General features: G+C 42.8%; 1 protein-coding gene across 1 annotated transcript in view; it reads left to right on the top strand.

The window, feature by feature from the left end:
- The window catches only part of FAM129A (protein Niban-like), a 165,087-nt gene that overhangs the window by 74,852 nt on the left and 75,401 nt on the right, over window positions 1–14,834 (top strand). Inside the window, exons 4-5 of the mRNA NM_001243219.1 lie at window positions 1,836–1,950; window positions 7,825–7,992. Coding sequence (NP_001230148.1) covers window positions 1,836–1,950; window positions 7,825–7,992 — 283 coding nt within the window. The remainder of the gene's footprint in view (window positions 1–1,835; window positions 1,951–7,824; window positions 7,993–14,834) is intronic.

Below are 14,834 nucleotides of genomic sequence, written 5' to 3'. Positions count from 1 at the left end.
TAGACGTTTCCCCAAAGAGGATATATAGATGGCCAATAGACATATGAAAAGATGCTCAACATCACTAATTATTAGAGAAATGCAAATCAAAACCACAATGAAGTACCACCTCACACCAATTAAAATGGCCATCATCAAAAAGTCTGCAAATAATAAATGTTGGAGAAGGTGTAGAGAAAAAAAAAACCCTCCTACACTGTTGCTGCAAATGTAAATTGGTGCAGCCACTATGGAGAACAGCATGGAGGTTCCTTAAAAAACTAAAAATAAAACTACCACATGACCCAGTAATCCCACTCCTTGGCATATATTCAAAGAAAACTATAATTTGAAAAGATACATGCACCCCAGTGTTCACTGCAGCACTACTGACAATAGCCAAGACACAGAAATAACCTAAATGTACACTGACAGAGCAATGGATAAAGAAGATGTAGTACATATATCCAATGGAACATTACTCATCCATAAAAAAGAATGAAATAATACCATTTGAGGCAACATCGGTGCAACTAGAGATCATTATACTAAGTGAAGTAAATCAGACAAAGACAGACAAATATAATATGATATCACTGATATGTGGAGTCTAAAAAGAAATGATACCAATGAACTTATTTACAAAACAGAAATATATTCACAGGCAAAGAAAACAAACTTATGGTTACCAAAGGGGAAATGGGAGGAGGGATAAATTAAGAGTTTGAGATTAACAGATATACTCTACTATATCTAAAAATAGTTAACCAGCAATTACATACTGTATTACAGAGGGAACTATATCCAATATCTTATAATACCTATAATGGAAAAAAATCTAAAAGTGAATATATATCAATGTATACATATATCAATATATATGAACATGTAAACTGAATCACTTTGGTGCACACTTGAAACTAATGCAACATTGTAAATCAACTATACTGTAAATTTTTTAAAGATAAAAACGGGCTGATCTTGGCTGGCTTCTGACCTGAAATCTCCACAGTTCAGGCCCAGCCTCAGGCAGGGTTGGATCTATGGCTCTCATTGTATCAGAACTCATTTCTTTCTTCCACCTCAAATCTTTGCCTTCATTGGGCCTGGCTTCCTTTTTTTTTTTTTTTTTTTTTTTTTTGGCTTTTGTCTTTTGTCTTTTTAGGGCTGCACCTGTGGCATATGAAGGTTCCCAGGCTAGGGGTCTAATCGGAGCTGTAGCCGCTGGCCTACGCCAGAGCCACAGCAATGCGGGATCTGAGCCAGTCTGCAACCTACACCACAGCTCACAGCAATGCCAGATCCTTAACCCACTGAGCAAGGCCAGGGATCGAACCCGCAACCTCATGATTCCTAATCATATTCGTTAACCACTGGGCCAGAGGGAACTCAGGGCCTGGCTTCCTTAACAGGCCCTGATCTCCATTGTCAGGCGTCCTCAGGCTCCTCCACAGTGACAGGAAGTCAGCGGTGTTCCATCCTTATACCACTTTCCCCTCCTCACAGTGCAGAGGTGGTGTCTCCAGTCAGCTGGGCGAGGCCTCAAGCTCACCCTGATTGGAGAGGATGAGGTCATGTGACCATCCCTGACCCAATCAGTGCCTCAGAATATAGCCAGTGGACCATGTAAGAGCTTTTCCTTTGGGGGCTCCAGCAAGGCCTGCCTCTCACTCTGATTGGACAGAGGCTTCTGGTGAAAAAAGCATTTTTGAATAAATGGCTCTTACTCAATGATAGTGTGGGAATTTCTGTCACTGAATGTATGTGTCTGGGTCTGTTTATTTCTAATAGTCCAGATATTTTCCAAAAATCCAAATGAGGAAAAAGTACAATTATTTATGCCTTTCCTTTCCTAGGCCTATCAGAAAGGAGCTCCCCCTAAATGTCGAATTCTTCCAGCTGGTGCCAAGGTGTTAACCTCAGAAGATGAATACAATTTATTATCTGACCGGCATTTCCCAGACCCTATTGGTAAGTTGCTGAGCATTCTTCCCAAGGCTGTTCCTAAACATTCTTTGTTCAACTGACCAGTACTTCTCAGTGGGGGAGGGGATTTCACTCTCCAGGGACATTTGGCTGTGTCTGGAGTCATTTTTGGTTGTCACAACTTGGAAGGATGGTCCTATAAGTATTTAGTAAATAGAGGCCAGTGATGCTCGCTTAACATCCTACACTGCACAGGACAGCCCCTGACATGAAGATTCTCTGGCCTTAAATATCAGTAGTTGTCAAGGTTGAGAAACCCTAGACACATATTCTCCATAGGCAAATGGAAGATGTAATTTCTCTGAGTCAGGTAAAAGCTGTTATTACTTCTATCACTTTAAATCATATTTGGTAATACACAAGTTAGTCTGTGCATTAGCACATAGAAAATGTACCATTGGTCAGGCTTCTTGCGGCTTTGGAATATATTGCAAGCTTTATACAGGACAGCAGAAGTAAATATATAGGGTCCAGTCTATGAAATGTACAATCCTATCTTTTTTTTTTTTTTTTTTTGTCTTTTTGCCATTTCTTGGTCCGCTCCCACGGCATATGGAGGTTCCCAGGCTAGGGGTCGAATCGGAGCTGTAGCTGCCAGCCTACGCCAGAGGCACAGCAACGTTGGATCCGAGCTGCATCTGCAACCTACACCACAGCTCACTGCAACGCCGGATCATCAACCCACTGAGCAAGGGCAGGGACCGAACCCGCAACCTCATGGTTCCTAGTCGGATTCGTTAACCACTGCGCCACGACGGGAACTCCCAATCCTATCTTTTATAAGCAAGCCCAGACCTGTCAGAGAATATTACTTCTCTAATTTTAGGATGATATGCAACAAAATATTATAAATTAACAAAATACTTCTAGCAAGTGTTACAGTAACTCAGTAGCTACTGCGTAAAAAACCATTGCATTGTAAGTAATAGCCGAATGCACTCATGGAAAGAGCATTGAACTAAGCATTTGGAGACTGGATTTTTATCTAGTTCTATCTGTGACACTTATCAAGTGTTTACCCTAGCTATTGCTGAACCTCTCTGATTTCTGTTTCTCCCAGCTCTAGGGCTTTGAAATGGAAAATCCAGAAGGATCTTACCAGCTGTAACATACTTTAATTCTCATTCATGTCACTTTTTTCCATGTAGAGAGAGTGATGGATAATATATAGAACAAATGGAGTGTTTCATAAAGATTCATGAACTGTGGATAATGTAATAACTCTGTCTGGCTTTGTGTAAATAATACTGCACAGTAATTACTTAGTTTCTTGAAGAGAGCCCTGATTCTTATTAATAGGTATAATCATTTCTTTGGAATTTATGGAGAAAAATATAACCATTTTATAAACTGTTATTTCAGTGCAAAATGCTTAGCGTAAAGTTTTAATAACGCTATTATAGGATTAGCATATGGACCATAAACCTAGATTAACAAACTATTACTAAGTGCTTGAAGCTAAAGCAATGTTTTATGTGCACTGTTCATATTATTACATTTTCTTTCAACATCTACTTATATGTTATTTGGCTCTGGAGCTGCTGCTGGAAAATGGGGATACCAGTATATTGATTCTTCAGAACCCTTTCAAAAGAACTTTCCAATGAAATCAGAACAGACATTATGTTTATTGATTTATTGATGAAATCATATCAGAAGGAATGCAAGGGACTAGAACACACAAGGCCTGTGTGACTGGTGCCACTTGGCCCAGGGATTCCGACTAGGGCACGTCAATGACTTTTTAAATTGTATGGTGTGGCCATCTGACTTTTAAAAATAGAATATTCTACAGTAGATCATTTGTAATATCCTTGTAACTCAACTCAGAAAAAATGCAGACTAATAGCATCTGGAAAATTGTTGGAAAATTGTTGTAAAAGGTTAAGTGAATGATAACTAGAGGCTAATAGGAATGAATTTTATGGGGTTTGATAAAGCTTTTAAATGTAAAGGGTAAACTTTGCTTTCAATTGTTTATACCAAATTGAGACGTCTTGGAAAGGGCACAGAGAGTTGTTTCACAAAATCATGTGAGGAGGAAGACTCACTGTGTAATTATAATTTTATTGGAAAGAATAAAATCACAATAAAGATAGGAGGAATTAACCTCACTTGAGAAAAAGCACTAAAGGTTTATCAATGAACGTCTCCTTACACAGTAGCGTGCTAAGATGATGTATCAAAAATGGCCCCACATTTTGTTAAAATTCACTTGTTTGGCATTTTATTTATTTATTTATTTATTTTTGCTTTTTAGGGCTGCACCCGTGGCATATGGAGATTCCCAGGCTAGGGGTTGAATCAGATCTACAGCTACAACTGCCAGTCTATGCCACAGCCACAGCAACATCAGATCCGAGCCATGTCTGTCTGTGACCTACACCACACCTCACAGCAACACCAGATCCTTAACCCACTGAGTGAGGCCAGGGATCAAACCCGCAACCTCAGGGTTCCCAGTTGGAGTCATTTCCACTGTGCCACAATGGGAACTCCTTGTTTGGTATTTTATTAGTTAGAATATACTTTGATGCACACAGCAAAAAAAACCTTTATCTTAAATACGTATGTTTTTATTATCTTGCTAAAAATATTTGGATGTTAGCAATAAGGGCTGGTGTGGCAGTTCCATAAATGCCCAGGATTCTCTTTAGCTTCCTCCCCTTTTGTCTCCAGGTTGTGGCCGCTGGAACTCCAGCTGTGGCTTTCTCATTCCAGACAGGAGGAAGGGGAAAAGCTGAGGAGGCAGGCACATTCCCTCTCTTTAAGGGTCTCACTGCTACTTCAGTTTAAGTCTCATTGGCCAAAACTTAGTGGCTATGGCACACCAGACTGCAATGGAGGCTGGAAATGTAGTCTTTATTCTATGCAGGCACTTGCTGAACTAAAAATCAGGGATTTTATTACTGAGAAAGAGGAGACGATAAAAAATGTGTTATAACTAGAGATCTCTGCTACAGCATTCAATTATTTATTCATTTGTTGTCATCCATATGCTGATCATTCCTTTTTAAAATTATATTGGGGAAAAAGAGAAAGAAAAGAAAAAAAAATTACATTGGGGGAGTTTTTGTTGTAGCTCAATGAAACGAATTCAAGTAGGAACCATGAGGTTGTGGGTTCGATCTCTGGCCTCACTCAGCGGGTTAAGGATCTGGCGTTGCCGTGAGCTGTGGTGTAGGTCACAGATGTGGCTCGGATCTGGTGTTGCTGTGGCTCTGGTGTATGCCAGCGGCTACAGCTCTGATTTGACCCCTAGCCTGGGAACTTCCATGTGCCGTGGGTGTGGCCCTAAAAAAATATATATATATTGGATATAGTTGATTTATGGTGTTGTATTAGCTTCAGGTTTACAGCAAAGTGAATCAGTTGTACATATACACATATCCATCTTTTTTCCCATATAGGTTATTATAGAACACTGAGTAGATCTCCCTGTGCTATAAGTAGGTCCTTGTTAGTTATCTGTTTTATATATAGTAGTATATATATGTTAATTCCATCCTACCAATTTATATCCCCCCCGTTTCCCCTTTGCTAACCCTAAGTTTGATTTTGAAATCTGTGAGTTTTTTTTTCTGTTTTATGAATAAGTTCTTTTGTATCATTTTTTATTAGATTCTTATGTTATTGTGTTCTAGGTATTTTGCTAGGGCCTGGGGCACCCAAGGGGGTGCTCCCGGTGCTTCAACTCAGTTGCCTTCAGAAATGGATCTCCCATGTGTGTCCCAGGAAATCTATTCTTTTTTTTTTTTTAGATTTATTAAAAATTTTTTATTAATGTATAGTCAATTTATAGGAAATCTATTCTTTATCTAAACCAATCTTGACTTATTCATTTGCCACGAGCAAGATTCTGTTCTGGAACCTTCCTTATGGTTCTGACCCGTTTCTTGGTAAACCCAGTGCTTTCAGTTGTCTCTTGTTAGGTCCTTCTTCCCTTGCTTTCCTAGTGATTAGTGGCCATTATGTAGGCAAGGAGCATAGAACTGATTTTTTTCCTGCTTGTTCTCCATGCCCCTAGAAGTAAGCTGGGGTTTATTTAACTGAGGGTAATATCATAGAATTGGAATACATGCAGAGAAATAAAGTTCAGGTGGGGATCTGAATAATATTATCATTAACATGAGTTTCTTGGAATTGATTTTGAGGGAAGTGCTGAAGGTCCCATTGTTTAAGGCTTTTAAATTTCCTAAGACAATATAGTAGATTTATTCATTCAACAAGCTGTAGTTGACCATCTACTGGATTCCACGGGTCTCTGCTGTGGGCTGAGACTACAAAGACATGCAAGATGGAGCCTCCCTTCTCAGGAGCTCTAGGCCAGTGGTTCTGCTTCCCGAGGAGAATCAATTGAGCAGGAGGCTTATCTCACTCTACCTCCCCCACTCTAGGTGTGGGTCCCACACACAAGACAGATCATGACAACATTTTGGAAGAACAAGGTAGGGGTCACCCAACTCCGTCTCTGGGGACAGAAGGTGGTGCCAACAACGGTACTCTAGAGGAGACGGCTTTTGAACTTACTTTTGAAGAAGGAGTGAGAGTTTCCTATGCAAAAGGGATGGAAGGGAAGGAGGAAAAGGAAATACAAATTGCAGAAACAGGATGTAAAGTCATGGAATGGATAATGACATCTTGGGAGAGTAGAGATGAGAGTGGAGCAAAACCCCCAGGGCAAACACCAACACTTAAAGAGGGAGATGGAGTGAAGGGCAGAGGGACCAGTAAAGGTGACAGAAAGGAAACAGGTTTTTAAAATTCTTCATTTTTTTATTTTTTATTAAAGTGTAGTTGATTTACAATGCTTCAATTTCTATTGTACAGCAAAGTGACCCAGTCATACACAGTTCCCTGTGCTATACAGTAGGATTCCATTGCCCATCCATTTCAAATGTAACAGTTTGCATCCACCAACCCCAAACTCCCTGTCTGTCCCACTCCCTCCCCTCTCTCCCTGGCAACCACAAGTCTACTCTCCATGGACATGATCCGTCTCTATTTTGTAGATAGGATCATTTTGGGCATATTTTAGATTCCACATATAGGTGATATTGTATGGTATTTGTCTTTTTCTTTCTGACTTAGTATGAAAGGTGCACCCATATTGCTGCAAACGGCATTATTTTGTCCTTTTTTAATGGCTGAGTAGTGTTCCATTATGTATATGTACCACATCTTCTTAATCCATTCTTCTGACAGTTTTTGAAAAGCACAAAGAACCCAAAAAGAAAGGTGCTTCTGAAAGTCAAGGGAATAGAATGTTTTCAAAAGAAGGGGTAACTGGCAGCAGCAGGTGTTAGGATCAGGTAGAAAGGATGGATAGTAAAGAAGTCATAGGCCAGGTAGTCAGGATGAAACTAGTGTCCTGAGTGATTTGGTTTTGGGATGGGTGGGGCAGGAACACGGCCAGGGTGAGAATAGAGGTTGAGGGCATCAAGGCAGCAAATGCTGGCTTGGCAGTGACAGGGAGGAGGGGGAGTGTGCAGGGCAGAGGGCACACCTGGTGGAATAGGAACCCCGGGAGACAGTAGGGTGAATGCCTGGCAGGTAGGCACAGCTGCCCAGGGCCAGCCAGGCAGGCTGGGTCATTCCAAGTAAGGAAGTTGAGATGGATTATCTGATGGCCTTGGCTGTCCCTGTGGATAGTAGGTGAGCCACGTGCTGGAGTAAGACAGGTGAAGCTGGCGGAGGGATGCAAGAGGAGCCTGAAACGCCTTTTCCCCATGCCCTGAAGATATCTCACACCGCCTTTCCATCCCCAGAGCCTGAAATAAACCTCCACAGCCTGAAATAAGTATTTTGAATAAGAGATACGTGTTATAAAACAGCTTTGTGTTTTTCATGTTTCTTCAGCAACCAGCGAGAAAGAGAACACGCAGCCCTTTGTGGCTCTGCCCAAGGAATTCCCGGTGTACCTGTGGCAACCATTCCTCAGACACAGCTACTTCTGCTTCCAGGAGGCTGCCGAGCAGAAGAAGTTCAGTGCTCTCCTGACGGACTGCATCAGACACCTAAATCATGGTAAGTCACAGCTGCCCTCAGGTCCTCAGCGGGGCTGCCTGGGCACAGTTGGTCTGGCCAGTCGTCTGTTAGAATGATTCCCAGAAAGAGCCACAGATGGAGCTTCCCCCAGAAAGGAGAGGGAGACCAAGCAAAGTGAGGCATATGCACAAGGAGGATGGTCGCCTTGCTGGTTGTTTAGTCAGGGCAGGGAAACCTTGGAGAAACAGGACCGGGAGCAGGGATCTGATGGCACATGTAGGCAGAGTGCCATATTATTCATGCATATAATTTTGGGTATAATGCCTCCCTCTGAATGATAGTAAGATTGTGCCCATTGTCCCTGGTAAAATCCTAGTCCTTATCACATTTCTTGTTTGTTCTCATCTTTATTTCTGAATAGCAGTTACTCAAAACTTTAGGGTACATAAGAATCACTGGAAAACTTGCTGAACAGGTTTTTCGACTCCACCTTCAGATATACTGATTCACTGTATATCTTTGTATGTATGCGTGTATGTATGTATGTTTGTATTACGGTGGGATCCTGATTTGGCTTTTCTAACAAACTTCCGAGGGATGCTGGTGCTGTTGGTTCATGGACCACACTTAGAGCAGCATTGCTTCCGACCATGTTGCCTCTACAAACAGATTTAATTAATATTAGATCTGTAATAAAAAGACTCATCATCCCAGTATGTGATTTTTTTTTTTTAGGGCGCACCTGCGGCCTATGGAGGTTCCCAGGCTAGGGGTCTAATCGGAGCTGTTGCCACTGGCCTACGCCAGAGCCACAGCAACACCAGATCCGAGCCATGTCTGCAACCTACACCACAGCTCACGGCAACACCGGATCCTTAACCCACTGAGTGAGGCCAGGGATCGAACCCACAACCTCATGATTCCGAGTCAGATTCATTTCTGCTGAGCCACGACAGGAACTCCTATGTGATGTTTTTGATAAACTGATGTGAATACTGGATTTTCGGGACTCTACAAAGCCTTCAGTTACTGAGAATTGAGCTCTTTGTCATTTGGCCGTTGGCAAGGTAACCAGTTAAATATTATTGAGGACCCACTCAATGGCAACCTCTAAAGGTGTTATGAACAGAGTAATTAATGAATCACGCAAATTTCCTCTCTCTGGGGTCTACATTCAGGCAGGGAGGAGGGGCAAACACCAGCAGAAATTCACAAGATCACTTGATAGTTATCAAAACTGCCTGTTACCGAGTAACTGGAGGTTACTGCACACGGAAGAAGGGAGAAGCCTTGTCAGGGGAGGCCTCTCTGGGCAGGTGACATTTGAGTTGAGTCACCTCATCCAGCAGTGCTTTTATTTTCCTAATAAGGGTAATTTCATTGCGCACTTACTTTTAAGTTCTGAGGTTTCCCTGACCGTGTCCATCCCACAGAGCAAAAGTCAGAAGTGATGCATCTCAGTCTGTGTTCTTGATTTTAGCTCGTATAGTGATAGGTTAATGGAAAAACACAATGTCACTCTATTTTGCTATAGCAACCCTTAGTAACCTTCATCATAATATTGGCTCATAACTAGTTAAGGACTTTAAAAGATGCTATCTTATGAACATCTTGCCTTGAGGTTTTGACGTTTCAGAAACAGAGAATGTCCCAGCACTGCCTGCATCATCTACCTCATTTTTCAATACACTTACACCTCTGTGTGCAGGACCTTGGGCTAGTCTGAACATGCAGTTGGCAGTGAACACAAGACCATGGAGTTTCACTAAGCAGAGAATGTTGTCTACCCAGCCAGATGAAACTGGCTTCATTCCCCCGTCCATGTACATAATAGGAATTTCTCTGGGGAGTTTTGGGAAGCTATGTAGCCTGCATTTAGAGTCCATTTATGGAAGATTTCAGTCGATTCAAAACCCCATTCTGCTCTCTAGTACGTTATCAAAGGCACTGGGATAATGGAGTCTTGTCACCTTGCCCTGGTTCTGTGTCACGTTCCTCTGCCTAGAAAGCTCGCCGAGGCTCCATGCAGACCTAATGTGATTTGGCATAACTTCCAGGGGCTCCGGTCAGAACCAGAGACCATCAGAACATTGTAGGGCACAGCCCCTGCCTGTCACGGGCCAGTGACACTTCTTTCTCCTTCCTTCCTTTTCCTTTGTTACTTCTTTCTCTTTGTTTTTGATGGCACAATGCAGCATCTATCTTTACTGAGTCACTTTTTCTTTGTTTCAGTCTCTACCTGTTAGTCGCTGTCAGATTTTGAGTAAACCTGTAAGAGATTTCACAAACTCCCAGTTAACCATTATTTTATTTTATTCTTCTCATAATTGCCGGAAGTATTTAGAAAAATGTGTAAAATGAGTGCTGTGATAAGGACTCAGAACTCTGAGGGGGCTGAAGAAAGGCTGCTTCCTTTCACTGGAGGCCACCAGAGTCCAGGCAGGCTGTCTATGCCATTGCCCCCCTGGTTCTCAGGCCAGTGGGCGCCGCTGTTGAGAACAAAGTTTGAGACACTCTCGCAGCTGATGCTGGGCGACTCTTGCTTCATCCACTCACAAGTCCTCAGGGATCTTTTTCCCGCATTTTATTGAGATATAATTGACATAAACATTGTATTGGTTTCAGGTGTACAACATAATGATGGAATGTATAATCATTGTAAAACACTCAGCATGGTAAGTTAGTTAAAATATATCACCTCCACATAGTTGGCAAAATTTTTTTCTTGTGATGAGCTCGTTCAGGATCTACTCTCTTAGCAAATTTTCATGGACATTACAGTATTGTTAACTATAGGTACCATCTGTACATCATATCTTATGACTTAATTTTACGACTCCAAGTTTGTACATTTGGATCTCTCTTTAATCCATCCCCCCCACCCACCCCGAAACCAGACACAACCAATCTGTTCTCTCTTTCTTTGAGTTCAATTTTTATTTTTATTTATTTATTATTTTTGAGTTCAATTTTTAAAGGTTACATGTATTAGTGAGATCATACTGTATTCGTCTCTCTCTGTCTGACTTATTTCCCTTAACATAATGCCCTCAAGGTATCGTTGAGGGAAGATCATTTTATTGCCTTTGTGGTAAGTTCTGCCAAGGACTTCTGTCACTTGGGGTTCTCAGTGATGCTGGAAAGATGTTACCGGAATCTGGGTTCCTGTTCACACAGCCGAAGAATGAACTCACAAACAACACAGGCAGCAAGCAAGCAAAGTCTTTATTGCAGGAAAGCAAATAGTTCCCAGGACAGCTGGGAAGCGGGGAGAAGAGCCCCCCCCCTATTGTCTTATAGGGGGTCTTATTCCTTAAAGGTGGGAGGGGGTACCAACGTGAGGTCCAGAAAGATTTTTTTTTTTTTTTCCCCATTGGCCTTGCCCAATTACCTCCATCAGTCCTTGTCCAATAGGAGTCTTAGGGGTGGAAATGTCCCATAAGTCTCATGGTTTCTTTGCCCTTTTCTTCCCATAAACTGAGTCACAGGGAATTAGGGATTAATGTCCATCTGGGTATAGATACACTCCCTATAGTAAACAAGGCCTGTGGGGATGTTACTCCCTGGAGCCCTTAAGCCACAAATGTTAATCAATGGCCATATCAAAGAAGGCATCCAAGCCCAAGTTCCTACACTGACTGCCTGCATTATTATTCTGCCTCATCAGAATACCTGCTGCAGTGCTCAAGTCCTACCACTCAGCCCAGACCACTTGCCCTGGGAGTTCTTGGTTCCAATCAATCTAGGTATCCATGTCCATTTATTCTGAATCCAGAATCACTGCTGTTCCTCCTTATGGCATGGATTTGTTTCCTATTTAACCTTGACAAAGGGCCTGATTACACCTTGCTCTTGGACAGTAAGGCTATATCCTAAGGTAGGTAAGGCAAGTAGAGGGCTTTCTTCCCCTCCTTCCTTTAAAAAGAGATGGAGCTTCCTCTGGATGCTTCAAGGACTATTTATACTCCTAAGGAGCACAGAAGGATGTGTGTGTGTGTGTGTGTGTGTGTGTGTGTGTGTGTGTGTGTACACTTGAGTGGGCACACGCGTTGTTTTTGACACCTCTTCATCGAGCAGGCATGAGAAAACTGCACAAGATTAATTCTTAGCAGAACATCTCAACGCCAACACACTAGACTAAATCTCAAGTCCATTGTGTGGTGGGGTGGGGTGGGGAGGGATTTCCCCTTTTCTCTCTTAGTTCTTTGGGCAGCAGTTAAGATGATACGTGGCAAATTAATGGGAGAAAATCAAAGTTATTACATTCACCTAAGTATGAAGGATTTCAAAGACAGCAAGGCAAGGTGAGGTCTGTATACATTCTGGACTAAGGAGAGGGAGGGCGGGGGTCAGAGGCTTCAAGGGGATGTAAGGTGATTCATAGGAAGATAGGAAGAGGTTTGGTTGGGGAAGAAGTGTTTGTCGGGCCGTCCAAAGACAGAGTGACACAGAGAAGGCTTTGATCAAATGGCTTTGCTAGGTTCCTCCCTGCTTATCACACCTAATGCTTGACTCTAGGTATCTGTGGTGATAGCTTCTTCCTGGGGTAGCTTCTTCCTTCCTCCTATTTGAAATTCTTTTAGGAAGTAAAGCGGAAGTTCAGAAGCTCTTTCTGAGTCTTTTGGTCTTTGATTGTTTCCAGCTCAAAGTAATCCACGAGCTAGAGTGGCACAACTTGGGGTGGTCTGACCTCAGCTCCCACACGTCACGTGTGCCTAGAGCAGCTGCTGTCCTCTGTCCTTTTGGAATCTTACTGCAGCCCCTTGTCCCCGATGGGGGACGTCCAGAGTTTGAAATGTCCACTGCTACAAAAAAATGGGACTTATGTAAAGCCAAGATGTTCTAAAGCAGTCCTATTGTCCACAATTCAGCCCTATTCAGAATTGTAATTTGCAAACTATGGTCCCTGTAGTTATAGGGATATAGTTAAAACTATTGATACACATCAAGGGCTGTACACATCTGATAATGATCGTTAGCATCCTTAGCCATCCTTCCAGCTCAGGGTAATCATTCCTTGGCATAAGAATTTGCAGAAAGAGGGAAAAGTGTTCTTGGAAGAAGGAATAGGATTTGTTGGTGCCAGGAACAGAGTTAGAGCATGGACCATGAAAGGAACTAAAAGAATTTCATGTGGTTGATGCTTACAGAGGAGCCAAGTGAGGACGGGAAGATGGGCCGGATCCAGACTATAAAGGGCTTTGTGAAGCTTTTTAAGGGCTTTGCACCTTATTGTAGCATCAGTAAGAAACCACTTAAGGGTTTTAAGCAGAGAAGCAACTTCGTCATATTTTCATTTTAGAAACGTCACCCTGGCTGCTCTGTGGGGAGTGGGTGGGAGGGTAGCATGCTGGGATACCAAGAGGCCACGTATGAAGCTGCAACAGATGGTAGCAGCTTGTCCAGAAGAGGTGACAGGAAGTAAAATCAGCAGAACTTAAGGAGAGATCCTTTGAGGCAGTGGGAGAACCCAAGGGAGCGTGCCAGGTTCCTGCCGTTCTCTGAGATGGGAACGTTGTGTGAAGAGGAGCAGGCTCGAGGGAAAGGGATCATGTGTTCAGCGTGGCAGACGTTAAGCTGGAGAAGTCTTGGCCCATCCAGATGAAGGAGTCTGGGAGACAGATGCCTGGACAAGGATGGAGAGCGGGAGCCCAGCCTGGAGCACAGACCTAGGTGGGAAGTCAGCAGCCTGTGTGTGCTCCTCGAAGCCCTGACTTAACTTTGGGAGCCCCTCAAAGGCAGAGGCTGGGCACTTGGCTGAGGGCCTGGCACCAGGCCCAAGCTCTGCAAGTACATTCACCCTCCATCCTCAGGTATAGTTGCATGGGTGTAATATGCCCACGTGGGAAAAAGCACAGGAGTGTTGATGTGGCTCAGAGGTGATTGTAAGTAACATCTGTAAACATTAACGTCAAATAGGTCGGTGCTTTTGTGTTAAGTACTAACTTCACTCACCACATGGAGCTGTGATTTGGCCGTTCCTTAGGAATACAGAGCCCTCGTGAAGTCCAGGCACTCAGTTAGGCTCACTGACTCGCCCTCTTCATAGAAAATAACTCCTCCACTGCCGGAGTCTCCTCTGTATTTTATCTCCGGTTTATTGCTATCAGCCTGCTTTGGGACTCCTATAAAAACCATTCCCAGAGGCTTTTAGTTGACCTTACTTGTCCCAATTACTGCCACCTCCTTCTATGTGAAACACGCAGGTAAATCATCTCAAAACAATTTTTGATTAAAATCCTTCAGTGGCCCTGCTAGTGTTGAAAAGATGAAATACGTCATTCCAAAGAGACTGGCTTTGGAATGTTCTCGAGCACAAGCCTCCTTTTCCCCGGTCTTGCTGCCTTACCCCTCCCACCTATTTCTGTTTTTTGTTTGTTTGTCTGTTTGTTCGAGAATGAAGAACTCAGCACCTGAGCATCTGACAATGGTCAGGGGTTGGCAGGATGCAGTCCTCCTAGCTGCCTTTAATACAAGTTTGACGTAGATATCTTCGGGTTTTTCATACACACGAAAGAACCACTTTTCACCTATTCAAATTTTCTCTTGCTTCTCTAAGAACAAGTTCAGGCTGACCCCTGCCATGAAGGCCAGGGGACTAGTGCCTATTATCTGTTGCACTGATCGGATGCTTCCTGCCCTCTGCCTTTCATTGTTCATCTTCGTGTCTAGTTGTCCGATTTCTCTAACTCAAGTGCAAGTTCCTGAAGGGAAATCTTGTATCATCCTTTGTATCCCTCTGTAGTGCTCGGACAGATACCTTGTGTTTCATAAACTGATTCAATGACACTACTGAATTAATCCCTTAGGACGAAAGGAAAGCTGATTGGAGAATTTAAGTGTGGTTTTAGATATGACAATGATAAATGTGGTTTCACCTG

This window comes from Sus scrofa, chromosome 9 (assembly GCF_000003025.6).
Source record: "Sus scrofa isolate TJ Tabasco breed Duroc chromosome 9, Sscrofa11.1, whole genome shotgun sequence".
Lineage (NCBI taxonomy): Eukaryota > Metazoa > Chordata > Mammalia > Artiodactyla > Suidae > Sus > Sus scrofa.
Note: the sequence above shows the minus strand (reverse complement) of the source record. Positions and strands in the feature narration are given on the sequence as shown.